Here is a 23,771-nt window from a genome sequence, read left to right as displayed (position 1 = left end):
ACTAATTAATAAAACACTTATTGTCAACCAAAATCCTATGAAATTACTAGTTTAACCCTCTAATTAAAATAGAACATGAATAAGAAATATGGGGCATAAATGTAATTTCACACAACCAATTTTGTTGTTTTTTTTTTCAAAGCCTTACCTACATGTAATCCTAACATATCTCTAATTAAAAAAATAAAAAAAATAAAAAATAAAAAAACGTCCCACTCCCACATAAACATTAAGTACATATTTAATTAAACTCTTCATACTAAAAAAACTTAAAATTCAGATCTAATTATTAAATAAGAAATAAAATAAAAATAAAAAACCTTATTCTACTCATCCGCCAGTAGTTCTGGTTCTTGCTATAGTTCTGCCGCGCGTTGATTATTAAACTTCCATTCCCGGAAACGCGACTTGAACATGTTGTTGATAGCCTTCATCATATTTGGGTCACTTTAGTCAATATCCCAATTGGGTTGTCATGCAAAAATTAATAAATTAAAAGTTCACTATTATATTATATTTAACAAACATTATTGTTTAACTAATAAAATTAACACATACTACTAACTCATTAATCATGTGCATCTTTAGCTCCTCAGAGATGGCTCTCCAAGGCTCCCAATCCGTAGCACATTTGGTATGCACCAATGCTCCAACGTCGGACCAAAAGCTAGCGCACTGTTCTGACTTCACAACCCCTATTACTTCGTCAGCAGTGATTCAACAACGGCTGCAACCATAAGTGTCTCGGACCCATACCGTAGAAAATTTCTTCTTGTCTATCCACAAAATATATTTTCATAATATTGATGCTAAATAAAAAAATTTATACAAAATGAAAAATTTACAACGGAAACCTTTTCCGGAACCTTCGCCATCCGTTGTCTTTGACGAATGTGCATCACTGTCGGCCATCGTACCAACAATCAAAGAACGAACTGATTATAATCTGCAGACTTGGTAAGCGTTTTTGAAACAAATTGTGAAGAATAAGGGGAGCATAAGCGCATATTTATAGGAAGGTTAGGGACTTTGCGCGACGAAGACTTTGTCGCGCAAACATCTGCACCAAATATGCTGACCTAAAACTGAATGCCATTTGTGCGACGAAGGTTTTGTCGCATAAGGTTTTACACAGTAACAGCCTTTGTCGCACAAGGTTTTGCACAGCAACAGCCTTTGTTGCGCAAACGTTTTAGCGACGAACGTGATCGATTGTAATTATGAAGTTTTGCGTTATGTAAACTTCATAATTACAAACAAATTTTCAGTTATAATATTTATTCTAAAAATAATTAAAACCTTAAATAAATTGATATTATATTCCATTCAGTTATTTAAAAAACCAAACAGGAATTAAGCCTAATTAAGTCCAAATACATAACTTATAAAAAAAACCTTAAATTTAAATATTGTCCTAAAAAACATAAATTTAAAATTACTATTTTGATGGTCCTCCATTCCGCTCAATGTTATACGCCACCGCTTGTAACCTCCCTTCAACGCCGCCTCCATCAACTCTTCGTTCGTATCATCATCAAGAATATACTTACACTGTTACACATATATGCAAATAATTAATTCCAACATATAACAAAAAATTTCACAATATACTTACTACTAATTCATCCATCACCGCCTTTTTCACATTCTCGGGCACATATTTCCAAGAACACTACTCAACAGTAGGACAATTATTCTGCATGGCTACACCAATCGCATGCACAAACTTCACATGTTGCCTCAAATCATATGGGTTAGCGAGCATGCTCTAATCCTTGTTTTTATCCTCCATCTCAGCATGAACAGAATTGTAGAATAAGGAGAGCATAAGTGCATATTTATAAGAAGGTTAGGGCCTTTGCGCGACGAAGGCTTTGTCGTTCAAAGACTCACACTAAATACAGTGTAGATTCCTCTCTGATTCACATGCACTAAATGATGTGACTCAAAATTGACTGTAACTTGCACGACGAAGCCTTTGTCGCACAAGTGTTCCTTTGATTCCCATGCGTTGAATGCTCTGCCCTAAAAACTGAATAAGTTTTGCGTGACGAAGACTTTCATCGTGCAAACATTGTTGTGTGACGAAGTTCTTTGTCACGCAAAGTTCACCAACCTTGCGCGACGAAGACAATTATTTTCGTTGCACAAAACGTGCGCAAAACGTCCTTGCGCGATGAATTTTGCTTTGTCGCGCAAATAGTTTTTCCTACTAGTGAGTGATCCACGATTAACCAGCTCTGTTGTCCCTGGTTGAGTGATTCTCAAGTTATTTATTTCCCGTCCCGTTGAGATCCTTGGCTCACCCTATGTCAATTCCCTAACACAAGGTTTAGGGTTGAAATCATTCTCCTTAGTATAACTTGTATAGAAAAGTCGAAACAAAAACTAAAATCTTAATACAAGATTATACTTTGTACATATTAAAAAATTTGTTATTATTTTTGACGTTGCAGTACAGATGTGTGTAAATTTCTCTTTATCAAATTCAATTAGAAGTAATGCAAGATTACAAGATTGCAAAGTACCAAAGAGTATACCATAGTTAACATTATTGGCAAAATATGTTGTTACCAATGCAGTTTTGACACAATAATTGGGCACGACATTGAAATAACCAATTGGCTGATAATTTATTTGATCGGGCATGAAATCAAAAAGACTTTTAAGATTACAAGGTGTGCGATATGAGCTAAGTAGGGGAATACACAATTGAAAAACAAGCAATCCATTTCCGAACTCAATATGGCAAGAGATATTTTAGTGTATCAGAATACAGGCATATACATTGTATATCTTTATACAAGTAGAGAGACATTTTAAAGAAAAAACTTTTCTCGACTTATATAATACCATATGATATATTGTCAATGTTTCAAGTATATTGAAATATCTTTCCAATAAAAAAAAAAACTCATTGTAACAATTTTTCTATGCAGAACAACTTCTTTCGTAACTTACACCACATGCCGACCATGCATAACATATATACAACAGGTTGTTGTTCCATTCACAATAAGAATCGATGTATCACTATTTAGTATCAAAATTACTATACCTCTAAATAAATATTTTGGTCTTAAATTCGTATGTGTCAAATCTAAGACCTTTTCAAATCGAATGAAGGACAAATATTGCTAAATTAACTGAGTGTCAAGTGAAGTTTTCTTCATAGTGATGATTTAAGGCTTAACAAGAATGGTTAATAAAATAAGAGATCCCGCGTAGTAATTATTTGCAAGTCATTGACCAAAGAATATAACACTCGGAAATAGCAGGACTGAGGACTCTAATTTTATCGTTTTGCCATTCCTCTAGCTGGTAGTGACGTGGCAATTGGTAGCTGTGGGGCCTTCAGGTCTGCGAAAACAGTGCCATTCGTGCGGCGTGTCAACATCATAATTGAAGTAGATTCGATTCGCGATTTTCTTATTCACCACGTGCACTGCAATCCCCAGGAATATTAACCCCGCTGTCCCCTCGTCCTTTATCATCTTCTTATTTTATTTTGGTTAAGTTCAATTTAACAATTTTCTTGGTTTCAAATATTAGTTAAAGTTATTAATAATATTCTTCTTATTTGTAGATAAAAAATTTTAAGTTTGATTATCGTCAAATACGAATTTAAACCATTTTATTATTACCAAATTCTTAGGCCAAGTCCATCCATTTTCCTTTATGATAAAAAAAATATCGTTTGTTAAAAATACACTAATTAAAGTTAAACAGACAAAGCTGATTTTTTTAAATTTAACATTCTTCTTAATAGAGGGCTAGATGTGCGAATCTACTTTTTACACAATAATTTACGATACATGAAAATACTTATAGCAATCGACTATACATGAAAAGTTCTTTATTGATAACGATTCAACAAGAGTCAAAATTCTTTCATGACTAGCATTTTTCACATGTGAAAAATACTAATGCCTTTGTTATAAGTGTGAATCATGTGTGAAATTTCTCTCTCGATCATATTGAGGCCATTTTTCTTTGTGTGAAATTTCTGTTTTAACAGGCGTCTGATGTGCATAGTAAGTCTTTTCAAACCAAAGTGTCACGATGGTTGTGGTATCAAACCTTCCAAGGCCAACAACCCCCAAAAAATTAGTCTCTGGTCATCTTGGCGAATTCTACACCATGGTCTGCTCTCTTTAATCGTCAAAGCGAAACTGTCAAAGCTAATTGTTCACTAAGAAAAAGTTACTGCCAAAGCTTAAAATTTCTCTCTCTCTCTTATTGGAATTTACTTGAAAATGAATTCTACTATTCCAAAAATTCTAGTAGTCAATTTATCCCTATGTCTCTGTGGTGTTTTGTAGAAAGTCATTTCCTTTCCTATGTTCTCATCACTTTCTTTTTCGTCAGCCACATTCTCTCTCAATGGTTACTGGCTAAGGTAAATTTATTTATATTGTTTTTATTTTTTTATGCAAGCATAAATTTTTTTGTTTTAAAGATTTTTTTAATCAAAGTATAATGTAAAATTTAAAAGATTAAAACTCAGTGGAGGTTAGAATAAAACTATTATGAAGTATTTTTATATTTTTTACACAATCGATAGAAAAAGAAACTGAACATAAAACCTCGAGTGTGTTAGAGCCTTGTAAAAATTTCGAAACATTTGAAGAGAGGTGGTCTAATGAACACAAAATCTAATGGGGCGCAAGTAAAGTACATAATGTAACATTTCGCATCCCATGAAATGAAACATGCATGCATTCAGTTCAGTATTTCTTTAACTATCCCTAAAAGTTTTAAGACAAAGTACTTAGACAGATGTATTGGTGTTCTCTTTTAAGGGTTAGTTGAATCCCGACTGTACATCATATATATATATCCCAAAAGGCAATTAATTTATCTTCTATTCATTCGTAACCCTTCTTGTCGCCAACATATCCCTCTGTACTTTATTTCCATGCCCAAGTGGCCAACAAATACAAATGATCACAAACTCATTCCGCCATTGCCTTAATGATTGCCAATGAGGTCCATATGGCTCCATTGCCATGCACAAACTCCTTCTAATGACGTCCACAAGTGCCATACTTAGCTGTTTAGTTGAACTGTTCTTTATATTGCCAATTGAAAATTCGATGTCTGTGAAGTAGTGTTTCCGAGGTAGAAACTCTCACAATTATCCGGTCATAAACCGGTCATGCATGTGTGCTGGCATAGCTCCAATGTCTGCATATACACAACTTAAGATTTTAACGAGTACAAATTAGAAACAAATAATTACATCCTTGCCAAACTTTATATCCCTTATTATATGATCATCCCAAAAATAAAATTGATCAAAACCGAATTTAAAAAAGGGGAGCTGGAAAGGGTAGGTATATACTTAAAGTTAGGGTGTCATGATTAAGTTAGGGATGTAGGGCCTAATTGCACGTCTACATGTTTGTAGCTGTGGGTGACAAAGCAAAAGAGATCATGATTAATATAAGATTTGATGCGGGAGGAAGACTTGGAGAAAACAATTTGAAACCATTAATATGTTTTGGAATAACAAAGATTTTGTATTTTAATTACTTAGGAATTTGTTAAGTTATTTTGGGAGTTGTAAGGGTGTCATGAAAACTTAAAGTCTATTAATTTGTAAATGCTTATAAATATTGTACTAGAAAGACTTGAATGAATTAAAAAATTGTATTCGCGTTGTGCAATTGAAGTGAGTGATTTCTCATTGCCCAATCAAGCATTTGGCTTGGTTGTGTGAGCAAATCCACGATTAACGACGTGAGCGAGCTCCGTTGCCCCTGATTGAGTGATTCCCAAGTTATCATTCCCCGTCTCCTCGAGAACCCTTGACTTGTCCTGCATCAAGTGGTATTAGAGCAAGTTATCTGCTACTATTGAAGACCATGGCTGTGATTTACAATCTGTTTGAAGAGCACACTGTTGAAGAAACTAGTTTTGTCGTTTGGAATTTACCACCAATTTTATGATGAGTATGTTGATGATGATGACGACCTCAAAGAGAACTTTTTCGATGGGTGTTCTCTACTAATTTATGGCGAGCAAGATGAAGATTACAAGGCTATGCTTACGGTGGTTTAATCACCAGTGTTGCTTGCAACTTGGAGTCAATGCTAATCCTGCTCCAATTTTTTATGAATACTGCTACGATGACCAAAGAATGAGTTCATCTGTGACAGAACGGTGCGTGCATCATCATAAAAAGGTAATATTTGACCTTGATACCCATTATATGTGTGACTACATTTGGGAATCCTTTATTGCATTCCACAGTAGGAAAATATACTTGGACCAAAGCATTTTTCCAAGTCATCAATATCAAAAGGAAATCTAGAAGATTGACGAGCATTTTTCAAAAGAAATTGTTGCTATCATGAAACAGTTAAGTAGTTCACAGAACTTGAGAAAGTTTTGGAAAGCAAATTACTTGAAATATTCTACTATTTGGATTTGCTCAAGGAATTGGAAAATTTTGGTGCTAAATTGGGTATTGTGGAACATTTTGGTTGGACATTCAAAAGATCAAGGAAAAAAAAAGAAAAAAAAAAGAGAGGTCAATTGAAACTCGAGGACGAGTTTTTTTCGAGAAGAAGAGAATGATGCGGGAGGAAGACTTGGCGAAAACAATTTGAAACCATTAATATGCTTTGGAATAACAAAGGTTTTGTATTTTAATTACTTAGGAATTTGTTAAGTTATTTTGGGAGTTGTAAGGGTGTCATGGAAACTTGAAGTCTATTAATTTGTAAATGCTTATAAATATTGTACTAGAAAGACTTGAATGAATTAAAAAATTGTATTCGCGTTGTGCAATTGAAGTGAGTGATTTCTCATTGCCCAATCAAGCATTTGGCTTGGTTGTGTAAGCGAATCCACGATTAGCGATGTGAGCGAGCTCCGTTGCTCTTGATTGAGTGATTCCCAAGTTATCATTCCCCGTCTCCTCGAGAACTCTTGGCTTGTCCTGCACAAAGATTAGTTAATTAATATACACTGTATTGCTCAGACAAACCGTGACTCCATACCTTAAACAAATAAAATTAAGAGAAGGGAAGGAGGAGATTTTCGAACGTTTGTGCTTACCTGGGCAGCAAGTGTTGCGTTCCAATGTCATGATCTCTTGTTTCATTCAGTTTCGAATATGCTTTATTTCTTTTCTTCTATATCCTTATGCTTCTTGCACGTACGGTTTGGGATTATCTATAGATTATGCGCCCAATGAATCCAAGAACCACATTGGCAGATTCCACCAAATATGTTTAACGTTCAATTTAATTGAATCTGATTAAAAGTGTTCTCCCATTTGTGCAACTTCCTACTAATTAAACTATTGAAAAAATATATATATATATATATATATATATATATATATATATATATACTCGTGTCTGCCATTTCTATGAATTAAGGGGCCAGCAGTTCCCTAACCTGGGTTGATTACTTTAAGTAATTCTTCTCCAGCTAATTAAATAGCTAGTTAGTGATGTGAGCTTGTCTCATGACCACAATTTTGTCGGGGGCAAGAGTTAATTAGTCCAATTGTAAATACAATCCCTTCGCGGGTCCAAAATTTACCTTCAGTGCAATGTTTTTGGAACCCAATTTAGTATAATTTTCTCCCCTGTAACTCCACTTTTTCACTATCTCTTTTGTAACTCAAATAATTATGTTCCACATTGCTTATATCTCGTGAAACATCCATTTAGGTTCTCTTATGTGACATGAGCGACCCCCAATTATTGTTGATGTGATTATCAGATTATTGCCACACGCTTCAACTTAAAAAATATAATTTAATATACCTGACATCATATATAATTAGAGTGGTGGGTTTCACATGTGTCCCTACAAATCACATAAGCAAAACTAACGGATATTTCATGAACTTAGTTGTATGAGGAACAAATTCAAGTTGGAATTGAGTTTTAAGGGCCCATCGAAAAAAATCGGGAACTTTAACGAAAAACTTCCGGTACTGTTCATTTTAACGAAAAATCACATTTTTACACTAAAAAGTCAATCCTGGTACTATTCATTTTACCTTTTATTTTGTCATTTTCGTTAAAACTCAAAGTTTTCAAACTCTTTTCATTAATTTTTCTAAAAAAATTAACCACATTTGTTGGAAGTACATGATCACGAGTGATGTAGAGCTATGCTCTCTTGCAGATAGGTTTAATACAGGCTTGTAATTGATACTTTGGCTCTACATATATTTCTACCCAACCACAAAATATGAAACTACAGTTGATCTGTTCATCAAAAGGATAGAAATGAGTTTGGTTTGTGGTAGCTAGCTCTTTTTGTCGTATAAGGATGTAGATGTACAGTGGAATCAAATATGAGACTGCATAGAAATTTAAGATGGAAGGTAAAGGGAAAAAAATAATGAAGTATGTTCCCCATTAAGGGAACCTAAAGCAATTAATTATTGATTATTTTATAATCAACTCCACTCTCCCTGTAGTGTTTATAAACGTATGGTGATAAATAATGCTGAGCACAAACTATGAGCTAACAGAGCAGATATCACCAAAAAAAACCTAAATTAAAACATTAATTGAAATCATGACCGGTTCTGGTTCTCCTTGCGGAGCCTGCAAGTTCTTGAGAAGAAAATGTGTAAGAGGGTGTATTTTTGCACCTTACTTCTGCCATGAACAAGGTGCTACCCATTTCTCGGCCATCCACAAGGTTTTTGGCGCAAGCAATGCGTCGAAGCTGCTTGCTCACCTTCCGGTGAGTGATCGTTGTGAAGCCGCCATGACGATATCATATGAAGCTCAAGCCAGGCTTCAGGATCCCATTTATGGTTGTGTTTCTCATATTTTTTCTCTCCAACAGCAGGTTGTATCCTTTGACCAGCTCGAACTTGTGGATAACAATAGAAAACCTAATTCTGTTTATTTACCTTACAGGTATTATATGTCCAATTGATTGATGAATATATGCTTTTGCTTTGAAATCTTCAGGTGGTCAGCTTACAAGCACAATTAGATTCCCTCAAGGATCAAGCAGCTCAAAGCTTTCTCAAGGGCTCTGCTGTAGCAAACCCTAATGAGAAATTTTATGGGAAAGCTCCTTCTCATACAGAAGTTCATAGTTGGTTCCATGAGCTAGAAAGTTCTTCAAACACTTTTCCACAATTCAATTCAAACCATACCAATGATGCTGGAACCACATCATACTATGAGAATGGAATGATGAACTCAAATAACTCTGTTAATGGGAGTCATGAAAATTCAGTGAATATCCCAGATGAAAATGTCTCCTCATATGGCAGCTTTGAAGAGGGCACTTCTCACTCCATGTCTTCTTTTGACGTGCAAACCAATTACAACAAGCAATGGGGTTTTCATGATGCTAATGAACTTCAATCAGTGGCTTTCAGCTACATTGACCAGCATTCATGAATCATAATAAGGTGACCGGGTGATGAGTACACCGATGCACGAGTTCTATTATCTCATCAGTTAAAATTACTTTGTCAGTTTTGAATTGCAGCCCTGCATACTATGAAACATGCACTTTAAATGTTGTTGCTATGGTTAAGTTAGGAAGTATAATGAACCCTAGAAATGTTCATACAAGTGGGAACCCTACCTAGCTACCATAGATATGTTTAAGCTAGTGTAATTTTTTTATATTAGTAAAATAATATAAGGTCATTTCTCTAATCGATCTCTGACAGAACTAGATAGATCTCATGAATTCTGATTGAGCTAATTTACTTTGTTTATTGGACCTCATGTAGACCTAAATTTTTTACCTAGTTTTGCTTTGTTAATACTGCCTTTCATAAAAAAAACCTAGTATGTTGCATTTCACAAATTATTTATCTTTGGGTTCTATAGGTCAATTATTTGATCTCAAGTTAAAGATATACTGATTTGAAGGCCTACTGGACAAATCTAATGACCAGACCTAATTAGCTTATAAAGAATATTCCGTCTACAATAGAATTGCTTTAACAATGAGATCAAATAGAATTTTAATGTTTGAAGATTTACTAGGTGCAACCAGGTGCAGCTAGTTAGTTTAATTCTTTATTTGCACTGAATGTTTAAGCATCTAATTAATTTCCTATATTGCTATATACTTATATATATATATATATATATATATTAGACCATTTTTCTATTTTTTCTTTTCTTTTCTTGAATAATTTTTCAGAAAAATATATGATTGAAGTACTTGGTGAAGTTCATAGTTAGTTCCCTTTAATTCTTATATAAATCTTGATATATATAATATGTATGTACTATATATATAATATATTACACCACCTGTCTATACCTGTTTTCATTCTTGAATAATTTCTAAGAAAATTATAGATGATTGAATTACCTGGTGAAGTTAATTCATGAAAGGATAACATCTAAATCTGCAGCTTATCTCATATTTGGAATAGGGTGGTGCTATCCACATCCCATTTTTACATTCCACATACATCTTATTAATTTCCATTTTTTGATCTTCTTTAATTCATTCAATTCAAATCAAAGGTAAAAAGAGATGTGTGAAAAGTGCCACTCTTGGAATATTAACATGAGGAGGATTGGAACTCAAATTCAGAAAGTCCTGATCCCAATGAAATCAAAAGCCTATCTCTGTCCTTGGAACTTGGGAGGAAACCTGAAAATTTTCTCCCAACTCTAGTCTTCCAACCCTTCTGTTTATTTCCTTTTTTCAAAATTTTATCTTTCCCAGATTTGTTTCATGATTTCTTGAAAAACATGCAAATAGAGATATCTGAATACCACATTTGGTAAAGTGGAAAACTGAGAACTCAATTGATATTTGTATCTTCATGACAAATGCAGCTTAATTAAACTATTATTAACTTTGTCAAGAATGATGCTTTGTTCTTTGTGTGAGAATTTTCCAGTGTAGTAGACTGTGCATACACACACACATACATGCATGCTTTCTCTGATTCTGACATGTAATTATACATAGTGTGTTCATCAATGCAAATGTTTTTGGGCCTAAAGTTGAACTGCATGCTTATGAGTTTTTGGCTAAGATCAAACCCTATCTATCTATCTATATATCTACATATTCATTCTAGTGAAAGGATTTCATGTATATCTCCAGCATTTTCATTAATATTTCCTAACAATAACGAATTAAGTTAGAAATGTGATGTCACTTAGTACTACGGTCTAGTGGTATTCCTCTTCACTTGTAAGTAACAGGTCTTAGGTTCGATTCTCGCCAAATGTGAGTTTGAACCACATTATGCTAGCCCATTGTAAGGCTTAGCCCACCCCCTTCTCTTTAGTGTAGATAATATCGTTTATTCAAAAAAAAAAAAAAAGTTTTGAAATGTGATGGCTAATGAGTATTTTGCAGTGATCATCATGATTCGTAGCTAGTAATGGGATCAAAACCCTAGCTATCTTCAGAACAAACCAAAACCCTGGCTGTCTATATACAAGTAACTATTATTTTAGCCACTTTATCATATCAAACATAATGAGATGCAGATTAATTCCATTACCCCAAATTTGATGGGTTACAAAACTCCGTTGATTTACAGTACTGGTGCTTATTGATTGCTTAATCAGGAGTGCCCTAATCCTTCCATAAAAAGGGGAACTGGTTTTGTACTATTAAATTCTTGCTCAAGTCCAAGTACCATTACGATTACAGTTAAAAAGAAAAAATTGCGCGTACACTGTACATTCTTTTAGGGCGTGCATTATCCAGGATTCAGAAGTTCAGACAATTACTGTAGCTAGGTAGTTGTCAATATTTTCAGCCAGACTATAATGTAAGTGAAGGGTACCTAATTTATAAATTTTGTGTTGTTTGTATGCGTACTTCTCCTGATCGTTGAAGGCCAGTTTCTTGTGCTTTTGGCATTCATACGTAAATAGGACATGTTTCGGTGTTTCGGGCACACAAAACTAGTTACAATTAACAACCATTTGAAGTCGAAACGAAAATTAGTGCTGCATTATGATTCTCGAGGGTTTAGGGTTACGGTTCATGGCTTACCCTTGAAGAAGTCAAAAGTAAAAAGTAAACAGAAAAACTAGTCTTGCTTTCCTCAGTTGAAAGTTAAAACTCCCAATTAAGTTGGACCAAACTCCTTAATTGGTATGTAGACCCAACTCTATGGGCACTTTTTTATTTGTCAAACCCTAAGTAAGTCATGGTAAAAGCCCACAAACGCATCAAATCCATTCAAGTCCATCTGACCACTTTGAGGAAAAATAAAATAAACTATTTTAAAGGATGCAAACTACTTTGTCAAAATATACAAAAGAAATGTTTTGTTAGTATAAAAGAAAACCAACCATAGCTGGCTTTTTTAAGCTTAAAAGATTGTGTATAAGGTTTCACTCATGCGGTTAAAAATATTTATTTCTGCATTTAGGGTCTTATGTTTTGATTCTCTTCATTTTTAATATTGTTGGTGTAAAAAAAACATTTAAAAAAAAAAAAGCGTGTATCGAAACGTTTATTATTGTGCATTTAGAAAATCATTTTAACCAAATTTTGTAAGTGACCCCATCAAGTTTTGTTACAACAAAATCATTGCCAAACTACATAAAAGGATTATAACACGAAATAAACATATTGATGAGTTCGATTCATTTGTTTACAATGAGAAGACAAAATTATCATGCACATTATAACTGAACTTTAACTAAACTTTAGTGAACCATACAAAAGTACACTAAAAGTTCTAACAAACCCTCCAAAGTATGCAGCAAAAATTGGTCATTTTCACACAAGAAGCAGCTCAGCACAAAGTTCAATGATCTAATTAAATCCCATTTTCGTTCTTCTGCGGCCAAACTTCTTTTCTTCTTGTTCATCCCTTCTATCTTTTTCTTTGTCATAAAACTTCGTTTGTTTCAATTCAATAATGCATTTCTTTAAGTAGAGCGGCACGCACTTGGTGTAAAGACAATTAGACAGAGCCCCACCTCCAGTTTCTGTCACTGATCCCTAAGATTGAATGGCTTACATTGCACGTGTGTGCATCCATAGTCAACAGTCAAATTTTGGCATTTTTAAACCCTAGAGGCAATGTCCCCTCGTGCTTTTCCTACTCAATTCCATTTTCTATTTAAAATATTATCCCATTTTAAATCCGAAATATTTTAAAGGTTATCAATATATTTGCCTTGACCAACTACTCTAAGCACTGTAGTTTTTCAAGTTCGGTTGGATTTTTTCGCAAAATGTTTGAGTGTAAATAACATAATCATTCAATATAAGTTGTAATTTTATTTTGGGAAAATTAGATTCTACATTTCTTTTTCATATTTTTTAAACTAAATATTTGTAGTATTTTAAGTTTTGATTAAACTTTTAAAATTTTAATTAGATGCTTTAATTATGTCCACATCAGCATTTTCTTATTTAATTCATTATCTTTTATTAATGTAAAAGCATACATACTCATTTCCAGTTTATCCCTTAATATCTATTATTAATTTTTAATTATCTCCCTAAAAATTAGAGAACAGTTTTCTTTTTTTTTTCGTTTCTGTCACCCAGTTCATCAAAAGAGAGGTACAGTCGTGAGAATTTTTGCAGGGGAGAGAGAAAGAGAAAGAGGGAGAGATAGAATAGCTACTGAAAACAAGCCGAAACTTGTTAGGGGAGATAGAGAAATTAGGTGTTCATAAACAATGATCTATTTTATTGGCTTATGAATGTTCCGTGATCATCTCTTGACATGGATCATTACAATTTATTTTTCAAATAGAAACGTACCAATGTCAAATTGAAACGTACCAAAGTCAAATTAAAACATACTAGTATTGAATTAAAACATACAAATGTCGAATTAAAAAGTACCATGCAACTTGAAACGTACCTCTTATGTCAAAGTGAAACGTATCCACTATAATATCTAGAAGGCAATGCGCCAATCGAAGTTAACTTTCCAAACGTACCATCCAACTTGAAATGTACCTCATGTTAAAGTGAAATGTACCCACTATAATATTTAGAAGGCAACGCACCAATCGAAATTAACTTTCCAAATGTACCATGGTTCATGAAAAATTATGAAAACATGGATACAAAGTGCGGTAAAACAAAAGGCTTACCCTATGGTATCAATATTCAAATTTGAAGGTGTGATATATCATACCACCATCGAAGTTGGTGGAGAACAGTCATTAAATTAACTTAAACAGTGGTACGATATACACATCGATTGGAAGAGTTGGTGTGTACTCCAATACAGTGTGGAGTTGGAAAAAAAAGGTACGTAAGAAATAGAAGCAAATATCAAGTTGTTTTTTAAAATTGTAAAAAAAATTATGTTGAAATTGAATACTAAATCATAACCACTAGAGATTTTACAATTAATTTGATACACTACATATAATGACAAATCATATAATTTTGTATTATGTGGCACCTAAATTGTAGGAAGATGTTTAGTCAAAATTCTAAAAGGCACGGATGTTTAACCTCAAAATTTCAAAAGCTAGGCATCTGAATCAAAACGCCCCCTTTTATTTTATCAAGTTTTCGATGAGGAATTGCATTTTTAAACAAGAAATACACTTGTTAAAGAATTAAAAAGAGAAAATTTAGGTCATGACGTTATGACCAGATTTTCTGGCCAATTTGACACTAGTAGTCGTTGGAGCATTGTCGAATTTTGTTGGTTATAAAATGACACGCCCCAATCCCGATATCCGAGGAACATTGGGATGGCCACGTGTTGGCCGACATCCAAGGGTGACTCAAGCCATTTCATGAATGCATATGCCGAGAACATGTGAAACATGCATATAAATTTGGCACGTAACTATGCAAAGTAATATTCAAATATAAGCTACTAAAATAATATAATAATATTCAACTGCCAACAGTGAAAACATAGTGATAATGCATGACATGTTCAGAGCATACATCTAATTCAGAATACAAGCGGAAGGTGCTATTACAAGTAATGTCAAGGCAGAGAGGATGATACGAAATCACTGGTAGGGGAATGCCTCATAGCTCGGAACGTAAGCCTCATTCCTATGTCCTGAAGGGGGCGTAAAACAAACATGAGTGGACCAGGTTGATATATATATATATATAATACTGAAACAGTTATTCAATAACGTACTAACCCCCAAAGTTTTAAGAAAACTAATAGCATAATATGTGATAGGTTTTTTCCAAAAACCCTAGCATGCCATAAAACCTTTCATAAAACATATATCATATATAGTGTGCTACGTAGTGGTATCATAATCGACCCATAGGCCCCTACATCACCCGACTCGTAGGCCAATAAGTATCATCGCCTGTAGGCAGAACAGTGACCTCTAAATAAACACAAAACATTGAATGTAATCTTTCCAACATACGTACATATATCTCAAAACATCTTCATAGTATATAGTCATCCATCATATATACTACAAAGAGTGTAAAAACGTGTTCATAATTAGTATATAGTCATCCAACATATATACTACAAAGAACATAAATTTGATAAAGTGTGGTATTCCAAAATATTCTCAGTAAAGCATGATAATCATAAAGTGCAAATCTAATTTACTCATGAAACATTTCGTAAAACGTAACCATTAAATCATGCTTTTCATGTATGCATTTCTACTATTAAAACATCCATTTTAGAATGGGTCCACTAACAGATACTCCGTTGTTAAAGAGCCGTATGAAATAGGAAGAACAGAATCACTGCTAATAATCGTACCTAAGCACATAAAGGGTCCAATTAAAAAACTATATCATAACGATTGAATTTTGGGAAACGGACATCATAAATGGATTTAGGACGTTGAAAACATGAGGAGGGGCCTTGGGAACCCCCACGCACTGTCGCACGTCGCTGAAAAAGTCACCGAGCCGGCATCGGCAGCCTTTCACACACGCTTACGCGCATGCCTACGCGCGGTCTATGTTCCTAGGATCCGGTTGGGTTGGGCCGAATTCGGGTCTGGGCTTGGGCCAAAGGGTTTGGGCCTTATAGGTGTAAGGTCAATGAGCCGAGGGCTCGGTTCTTAAGGCCCAAAAGCTTGAGATCCAAGGGTTCGGCCTAGGGTTTTTGAGTTAAGGGTTTAGTGGGTTAGGCTTAGGGTTAAACGGGTTGAGGGCCCTATATGGCACAGGCTGAAGGCCTAGCTTTAAGGGGTTTGGGCCGAAGGTTTAGCGGGCCAAAGGCCCGAGTTAGCGCGGCCCTAATGTCTTAGGTTAAATGGGTTTGGGGTTTTGGGTTTTCAGATTTGGGTTGAAATGACCCGGTCTCGTTGAGAATGAAGGTCGGAGCCTTCCGACCTTCGATCGACGCCGTCTCACCATTCTACCATACGATCCTCCTACTAAAATGAAGATAGGAATGAGGAGAAGAGATTCATACCTATGATACACCATGAAGTGGCCATAGTCGGCCGGATTCTAGGCTTGAACACCACAGGCTCGTCGGACTTGGGTTCTCAGTTTGTCTATGCTTCACAGAGACAATGAAGAGGGAGATAATATCCACCACGGTGATGGTGGTGCTATTATGTTTCCTTGGTTGTAGATGTTTGGAGTGTGTGGGTGGGTGTGTCGTCGAGAATGAGAGAAGAATGAGAGAGAGTTAGCTGAGAGTTGACTCGGGGAGAATGAGAAAGAAAATGAAGAAAAGGGGTGGGGGTCTGCCACTTGGCAGGCAAAGAAAGAAGGAGACCTTGATAGAAAATCTAAAAAGGAAACCAGATTGGGTAAGGATAGGGGATAAGATTGTAATTTCATTATTTCCGTTAAAACGAAATTACATATTGGGACGGTGTTTTACAATCTACCCCCTTAAAAGAATTTTGTCCCTGAAATTACAACCTCAAATAAATAAATACGGGTACTGGCTTCTCATCAGTTTCTTTATTTCCTATGTCGCTTCCTTGACTGCATGGTTTCTCCATAACACTTTTACCAACGAGATGACTTTGTTCCTCAAAGTTTCATCCTGTCAATCAATGATCGCCACTGGTTCTTGACATAACTCATATCTTGATTCACTTCTAATAGTTTCGGCTGAATGATGTGAGAGGGATTTGGTATATATTTCCGAAGCATGGAAACATGAAATATGTTGTGAATCTGCGACAGCTCTGGTGGTAGCTCCAACCTATAAGCAACTAAACCAATTCTCTCTGTAATCTGGTAGGGACAACTTCAGGAATACAAAATCACCAATCTTATACTCTCAATCCTTGGAATAACGGTCCGCAATGCTCTTCTGTCTGTTTTGTGCTGCCTTCAGGTTCCTCTTAATCAACTGGATGTTAGCATTAGTAATGTCAACAATTTCTGGCCCCACTAACACCCTTTCGCCGACCTCCGTCCAACACAATGGTGTTCGGCATGTCTGCCCATACAATACCTCAAACAGTGCCATGCCGATACTGGAGTGATAGCTATTGTTGTAAACAAACTCGATCATAGACAAATAGCTATCCTAATTACTGTTCAACTAGAGAACAGACATTCTCAACATGTCCTCCAAGGTCTGAATCGTCATCTCATTTTGACCATTGGTCTGTGGATGATAAGCAATGTTATACAATAGTTGAGTATCCATGGTGTCATTGAATGCTCTCCAAAACTTGGAGGTGAACCTTGGATCTCTATCCGAAATAATGGTGATGGGTACACTATAAAGTTTGACAATATTGTTGATGAACAACCGTGCTACTTCTCCAGTGTGTAGGTCTGTCGGATAAGTAAGAAGTGATCGGCCTCAGTGAGTCTGTCCACAATCACCCAAATGCCATCAAACCTCGACTGTGTTTTCAGCAAACTATACACAAAATCCATGGTGATGTCTTCCCACTTCCACGTTTGTATAGGGAGATTCTGCATTAGCCATTCAGGTCTCTATCTATCTATCTTCACCAGCTGACAAATAATACATCTTTTCACATACTCTGCCACATCTCATTTCATCCCATACTAGTAATAAAACGGACGGATGGTGTGATACAGTTTGGTGCTCCCCGGATGTATGGCATACGCTGAGATGTGAGCTTCATCCAGAATTTCCTTATTTACCACTTCATTATCCTTAAGCACAAACAACCTGTTTCCCATCACTAAGGCTCCATCTCTTTGGATTTTCAAATTTTGCCTTGACTTATTCAGTACCTGCTCAGTTAGGTTTGTACACTGTTAATCAAGCTTCTAAGCTTTCCAAACCATATCCACCAAAACAGGTCTAACTTGGAAGTGTGCTAACAAGGCTCCATGTGAATCTGGTGTCACGGTAACGCCAGTTTCTCGAAGGGAAAACAATAGCGGAACATAGATAGCTCAAAGGAAGGCAAGCTGTCCATGGGATTTCTGGCTAAGTGCGTCTGCTACTACATTGGCGTGACCAAGATGATACTCAATAGGGTAATCGTAGTCACTAATGAGTTTCATCCATCTTCTCTGCCTCAGATTCAACTCCTTATAAGTGAAAGCATATTTCAGGCTTTTATGATTAATAAAGATGCGACATATCTCGCAGTATGAGTACTGTCGCCAGATTTTTAGAGCAAAGACCACTGCTCTGAGCTCCAAATCATGAGTAGGGTAGTTTCTCTCGTGAGTTTTGAGCTGTCTTGAAGCATAGGCGATAACTTTCCCATGTTGCATCAGAACACAACCCAATCCCAACGAAGATGCATCACTGTAAATCTTAAACTTACCACCATTGTTCGGAAAAACAAGGATGAAAGTCTGAGTAAAACGCTGCTTAAGCTCATGGAAACTCCGTTCACAATCCTCATCTCACTTGAATTTGACCCCTTTCCGAGTCAACTAGTAAAAGGCAAGGCGATTGACAAGAAGTTCTATACAAAACGTCGGTAATAGCCTGTCATCCCCAAAAAGCTTCTTACTTCAGTAAACTTTCTAGGTTGCTCCCATATAGACACTGCCGAAATCTTCTGAGGGTCCACACTAATTCCCTCAGTAGAAACCACATGTCCGAGGAAACTGATATGGTTTAGCCAAAATTGACCCTTACTGAACTTTGCATACGGCTGATGTTTTCTCAACCTCTCTAACACCAACTTTAAATGTTTCCTGTGCTCAACATTACTTTTGGAGTAGATCAAGATGTCATCTATGAACATAATAACAAACTGATCCAGATACGGTTTGAAAATTCTATTCATTAAATCCCTGAAAACTACAGGCGCATTTGTCAACCCAAAAGGCATGACACGGAACTCATAGTGTCCATACCTAGTACGGAATGTAGTCTTTGGTACATCTTCATTTTGGATCAGTAACTGGTGGTAACCTGAACGAAGGTCAATCTTAGAGAATACCTAAACACCCTTTAGCTGGTCAAATAAATTATCAATCTAAGGCAGGGGATAATGGTTCTTCATCGTCACCCAATTCAGTTGCCTATAGTCGATGCAAAGTCTCATCAACCCATCATTCTTTCTGAAAAGCAGTACATAAGCACCCAAATGAGACATGCTGGGCTGGATGTAGCCCTTATCCACTAGCTCATGAAGTTGGATCTTCAATTCTCTCAACTTAGCTGGTGTCATCTTGTATGGTGCTAAGGAAATAGGGTTGTTGTCTGGGAGTAAATCAATGGTGAATTTGATTTCCCTCGTAGGTGGTAACCCTGGCAAATCCTCAGGAAATACATCGGTGAATTCATTCACCACTGGCACATCTTCAACATACAAAGAAGGTTTACCCCATGTAATCACGTGAGTTAAGAATCCCACACAACCTTTCTGTAATAACTTAGTTGTCTGGATGGCAAAAATGATACTATTTGGAAAGATTCGTCGCTCGCCCTGAAACGTGATTGATAGTCGTCCAGGCCAATTAAATGTCATAAATTTCTCCCTACATATGACATAAACATGGTGCCTAGATAGCCAATCCATTCCCAAGATGACATCGAACTCCACAAGTTTGAAGGAAATTAAATTGGCCTCCAAAATTTCCCCTTCAACAATAACCAGGCAATCCTTAAACTCCCACTGTACATAAAACAGATCTCCAGGTGGCATTTGTATAAACAAATCATATCTGAGCGATATAGGTTGCAAGTTTATAACTCGTGCAAATTGTGAAGATACAAATGAATAAGTGTCACCTGAATCAATCAGAATTCTAGCTGTCACATCTCAGCCTCCGCCGTAGTAAGATATTGTCCGTTTTGGGCCACACCCTCATGGATTTGTTCTTGGTCCTCAACACAAAACGTGTCTCACTAAGAAGAGATGGGCATGTACATAAAAGGCCAGGGACCAACCCCCACCTTGCCGATGTGGGATATTACAATCCACCTCTTTTGGGAGCCCGATTTCCTCGTCGGCACACTCGAACAAACGATAAGTTTGGCTTTGATACCAAATTGTCACATCCCAGCCTTCGTCGTAGCAAGATATTGTCCGCTTTGGGCTACACCATCACGGATTTGTTCTTGGGCCTCATTCCAAAACATGTCTCGCTAAGAAAATATGGGTATATACATATAAGGCCAGGGACCAACCCCCACCTCGCCGATGTGGGATCTTACAATAGCTTAATTACCACAAACAAGTAACATACCAGTGATGATTCTAGGATCCTGCTCCGCCTCCTACTGAGTCATGGCATTGATACGCCCATGGACCTGACGTCCTGAACCACTGTTATGGTCGCCTCGAGTCCTAGCACCCTGGCTATTGTAGTTGGCTTGGTTCCCCTAGGCATAACTGCCTGAAGCTGCTCTAGAATGATACAGCTGCCTCTTAGCAGAAAACTGAGTACTTTGTCTACCACTTCCACCATAACTTTGAGTAGTCGAATAGTTACCCACACCATAACTCGAAGTACCCGGGTTGTTACTCCCACCGTAACCCAAACCTGACGCAAAACTATCAGGTAGATGTGAAGTAGCATAATCATAGGTCATGTGTCCAAAGCCTTCACATATGTAACACAAGCTTGAATCAGCCGCACTGGGGTTAAAGTGACTGAAATATCGCCTCGTTGATTCATTGACTGAGCCCTTACTAGATGATCCTGAACCTTGACCTTGTCGCTTGAACGACTGAGAGTGTCTAGGGCTAAATGAATTAGAAGAAGTAGAAAGCTCTCTCGTACTCCGGGTTCAGAAACCACTACCTCTCTGATTCCGGTTCCAAGGCTGGTTCTGGCTCCGAGGCTGATTGTGACTCTAAGGTCGATCTTGGTTAAGTCTTTCCCATCTCGACTATTCGATCATCAAGGCTGCCTTAATCATATCCTCGTATGAAGCATGCCTCTGTGGTGCCAGAAGCTCCTAATAGTCTAGGTTCATAGCAATCTGCAGCTGAATCATCATTTCCCGCTGGTTCCCATAGGTTCCCCCATGATGTCTCGACAGGCGTTGAAAAGTGCTATCAAACTCTGTAATACTCAGATTGCCTTAGTGAAACTCTAGGAATTCCTGTCTCTTCCTCAACTGATAACTGAGGCTCAAAAAGTGTGCGCTGAAAAGTCTCCTGAATGTAGCCTAAGTCATTAAAGAATTACGTGGACGAGAGCCTGTCGTTGACTTCCACCAAAACCTCGCGTCTTCCTAAAGGAAGTAACCAGCGGTATTCGCCTATTCAGACGCTGGGTGTCTCATGCTCTTTAAGGTATCCTCCATCTCTTCTAACCAATCCTTAACTTTCTCACAGGCTCCAACTACCTTAAGTTCCGTAACGTCATGGCTATGAGCAATCTCCATATATTTACAACTCGGCCTGCTACTACGAGGAATACCATTCCGTAAAATGGAGGTTAACTGTTGAATTTCTCTCATTAGACCAGAACAAGGTCGCCGAGGTACATTCTCACCATGATGGTCCATAATTCTGATAAGAGGCAAATAAGATTTAGAAGAACAAAAGATTATGGCCACAAGAAGGATTATGATTACCAAATGGTATAATGAAGTCCTAAGTATGCTCTGATACCAATCTGACACGCCCCGATCCCAATGTCCGAGGGACATCGGGATGGCCACATGCTGGGCGACACCCGAGGGTGACGCAAGCCATTTAATGAATGCATATGCCGAGAACATGTGAAACATTCATATAAATTTTGTGTGTAACTATGCAAAGTAATATTCAAATATAAGCTACTAAAATAATATAATATTATTCAACTGCCAACATTGAAAACATAGTGATAATGTATGACATGTTTAGAGCATACATCTAATTCAAAATACGAGCGGAAGGTGCCATTACAAGTAATGTCAAGTCAAAGAGGATAGTATGAAATCACTGGTAGGGGAATGCCTCGTAGCTCATATCGTAAGCCTCGTTCCTATGTCCTTAGGGGGCGCGAAACAAACATGAGTGGACCAAGTTGATATATATATACATATATAATACTAAAATAGTTATTCAATAACATACTAACCCTCAAAGTTTTATGAAAACTAATAGCATAATATGTGATAGGTTTTTTCGAAAACCCTGGCATGTCATAAAACCTTTCATAAAACATATATCGTATATAGTGTGCTATATAGTGCTATCATAATTGACCCGTAGGCCCCTACATCACTCGACCCTAGGCCAAATATAATATATCTTCTGACCCGTAGGCCCTTACATCACCCTACTCGTAGGCTAATATAATATCTTCCGACCCATAGGCCCCTACATCACCCAACCCGTAGACCAATAAGTATCATCGCCCGTAGGTAGAACAATGACCACTAGATAAACACAAAACATTAAATATAATCTTTCCAACATACGTACATATATCTCAAAACATCTTCATAGTATATAATCATGCATCATATATACTACCAAGAGTGTAAAAACATGTTCATAAGTAGTATATAGTCATCCATCATATATACTACAAAGAACATAAATTTGATAAAGTATGGTATTCCAAAATATTCTCAGTAAAGCATGATAATCATAAAGTGTAAAACTAATTTACTCATAAACGTTTCGTAAAACATAACCATTAAATCATGCTTTTCATGTATGCATTTATACTATTAAAACATGCATTTTAAAAGGGGTTCACTCACAGATACTTTGTCATCGAATAGCCGTGTGAAATAGGAAGAACGGAATCGCCGCTAATAATCGCACCTAAGCACATAAGGGGTCCAATTAATAAAACTATATCATAATGATTGGATTTCGGGAAACGAACATCATAAGTGGATTCTGGATGTCGAAAAACATAAAAGGGGTCCTCGGGTACCCCCACATGCCCGGCACACACCCTTACGCGCCACCGTGGGTTACCCGAAAAGTCACTGGCGGCGTGTGTGCTCCACGCATGCCTATGCGCGGCCTACCGGCTTGGGGCGAAGGGTTTCTAGTCTTAAAGGGTTTAGACCTCATGGGCCTAAGGTCAACAGGCCGAAGGCTTGGGTTTTCATAACCCAAAAACCTGGGGTCCAAGGGTCCGGCCTAGGGTTTTTGGGTTAAGGGTTTAGTAGGTTGGGATTAGGGTTAAACGGGTCAAGGGCCCTAGTTAGCACAGCCCAATGGCTTAGCTTTAAGGGGTTTGGGCCGAGGGTTTAGCGGGCCAAAGGCCCGAGCTGGCGCGGCCCTAAAGGCCTGGGTTAAATGGGTTTGGGGTTTTGGGTTTCCGGGTTTGGTTCAAAATGACCCGATTTCGTCGAGAATGAAAGCCAGAGCCTCTCGAGCTCTGGTCGACACCGTCTCACTGTTCTACTCTACGGTCTTCTTACTAAAATGAAGATACGAGGGAGGAGAAGAGATTTGTACCTGCAATACACCGTGAAGTGGCCGGAGTTGGCCGGATTCTAGGCTCGAACACAACGGGTTCACCGAACC

General features: G+C 37.0%; 1 protein-coding gene across 1 annotated transcript; it reads left to right on the top strand.

Annotated features, from left to right (window-relative positions):
- The first annotated feature begins 8,550 nt into the window (after nucleotides 1-8,550).
- LOC137724366 (LOB domain-containing protein 29-like) lies at nucleotides 8,551-9,409 on the top strand. Its single transcript, XM_068463114.2, has 2 exons — nucleotides 8,551-8,829; nucleotides 8,955-9,409. The coding sequence occupies exons 1-2, from the start codon at nucleotides 8,551-8,553 to the stop codon at nucleotides 9,393-9,395; spliced, it is 720 nt and encodes a 239-aa protein (XP_068319215.2). The 3' UTR covers nucleotides 9,396-9,409.
- The last annotated feature ends 14,362 nt before the right edge of the window (nucleotides 9,410-23,771 follow it).

Source organism: Pyrus communis, chromosome 5 (genome assembly GCF_041283825.1).
Source record: "Pyrus communis isolate YQ-2024b chromosome 5, ASM4128382v1, whole genome shotgun sequence".
In the NCBI taxonomy this organism is placed as follows: domain Eukaryota; kingdom Viridiplantae; phylum Streptophyta; class Magnoliopsida; order Rosales; family Rosaceae; genus Pyrus; species Pyrus communis.
Note: the sequence above shows the minus strand (reverse complement) of the source record. Positions and strands in the feature narration are given on the sequence as shown.

Bases quoted from the DNA above. Each gene is read 5' to 3' on its own strand.
- LOC137724366 (XM_068463114.2), top strand. From the start codon at position 8,551: ATGACCGGTTCTGGTTCTCCTTGCGGAGCCTGCAAGTTCTTGAGAAGA. The intron at 8,830-8,954 runs GTTGTATCCTTT...TGAAATCTTCAG, and splicing joins TTTTTTCTCTCCAACAGCAG to GTGGTCAGCTTACAAGCACA.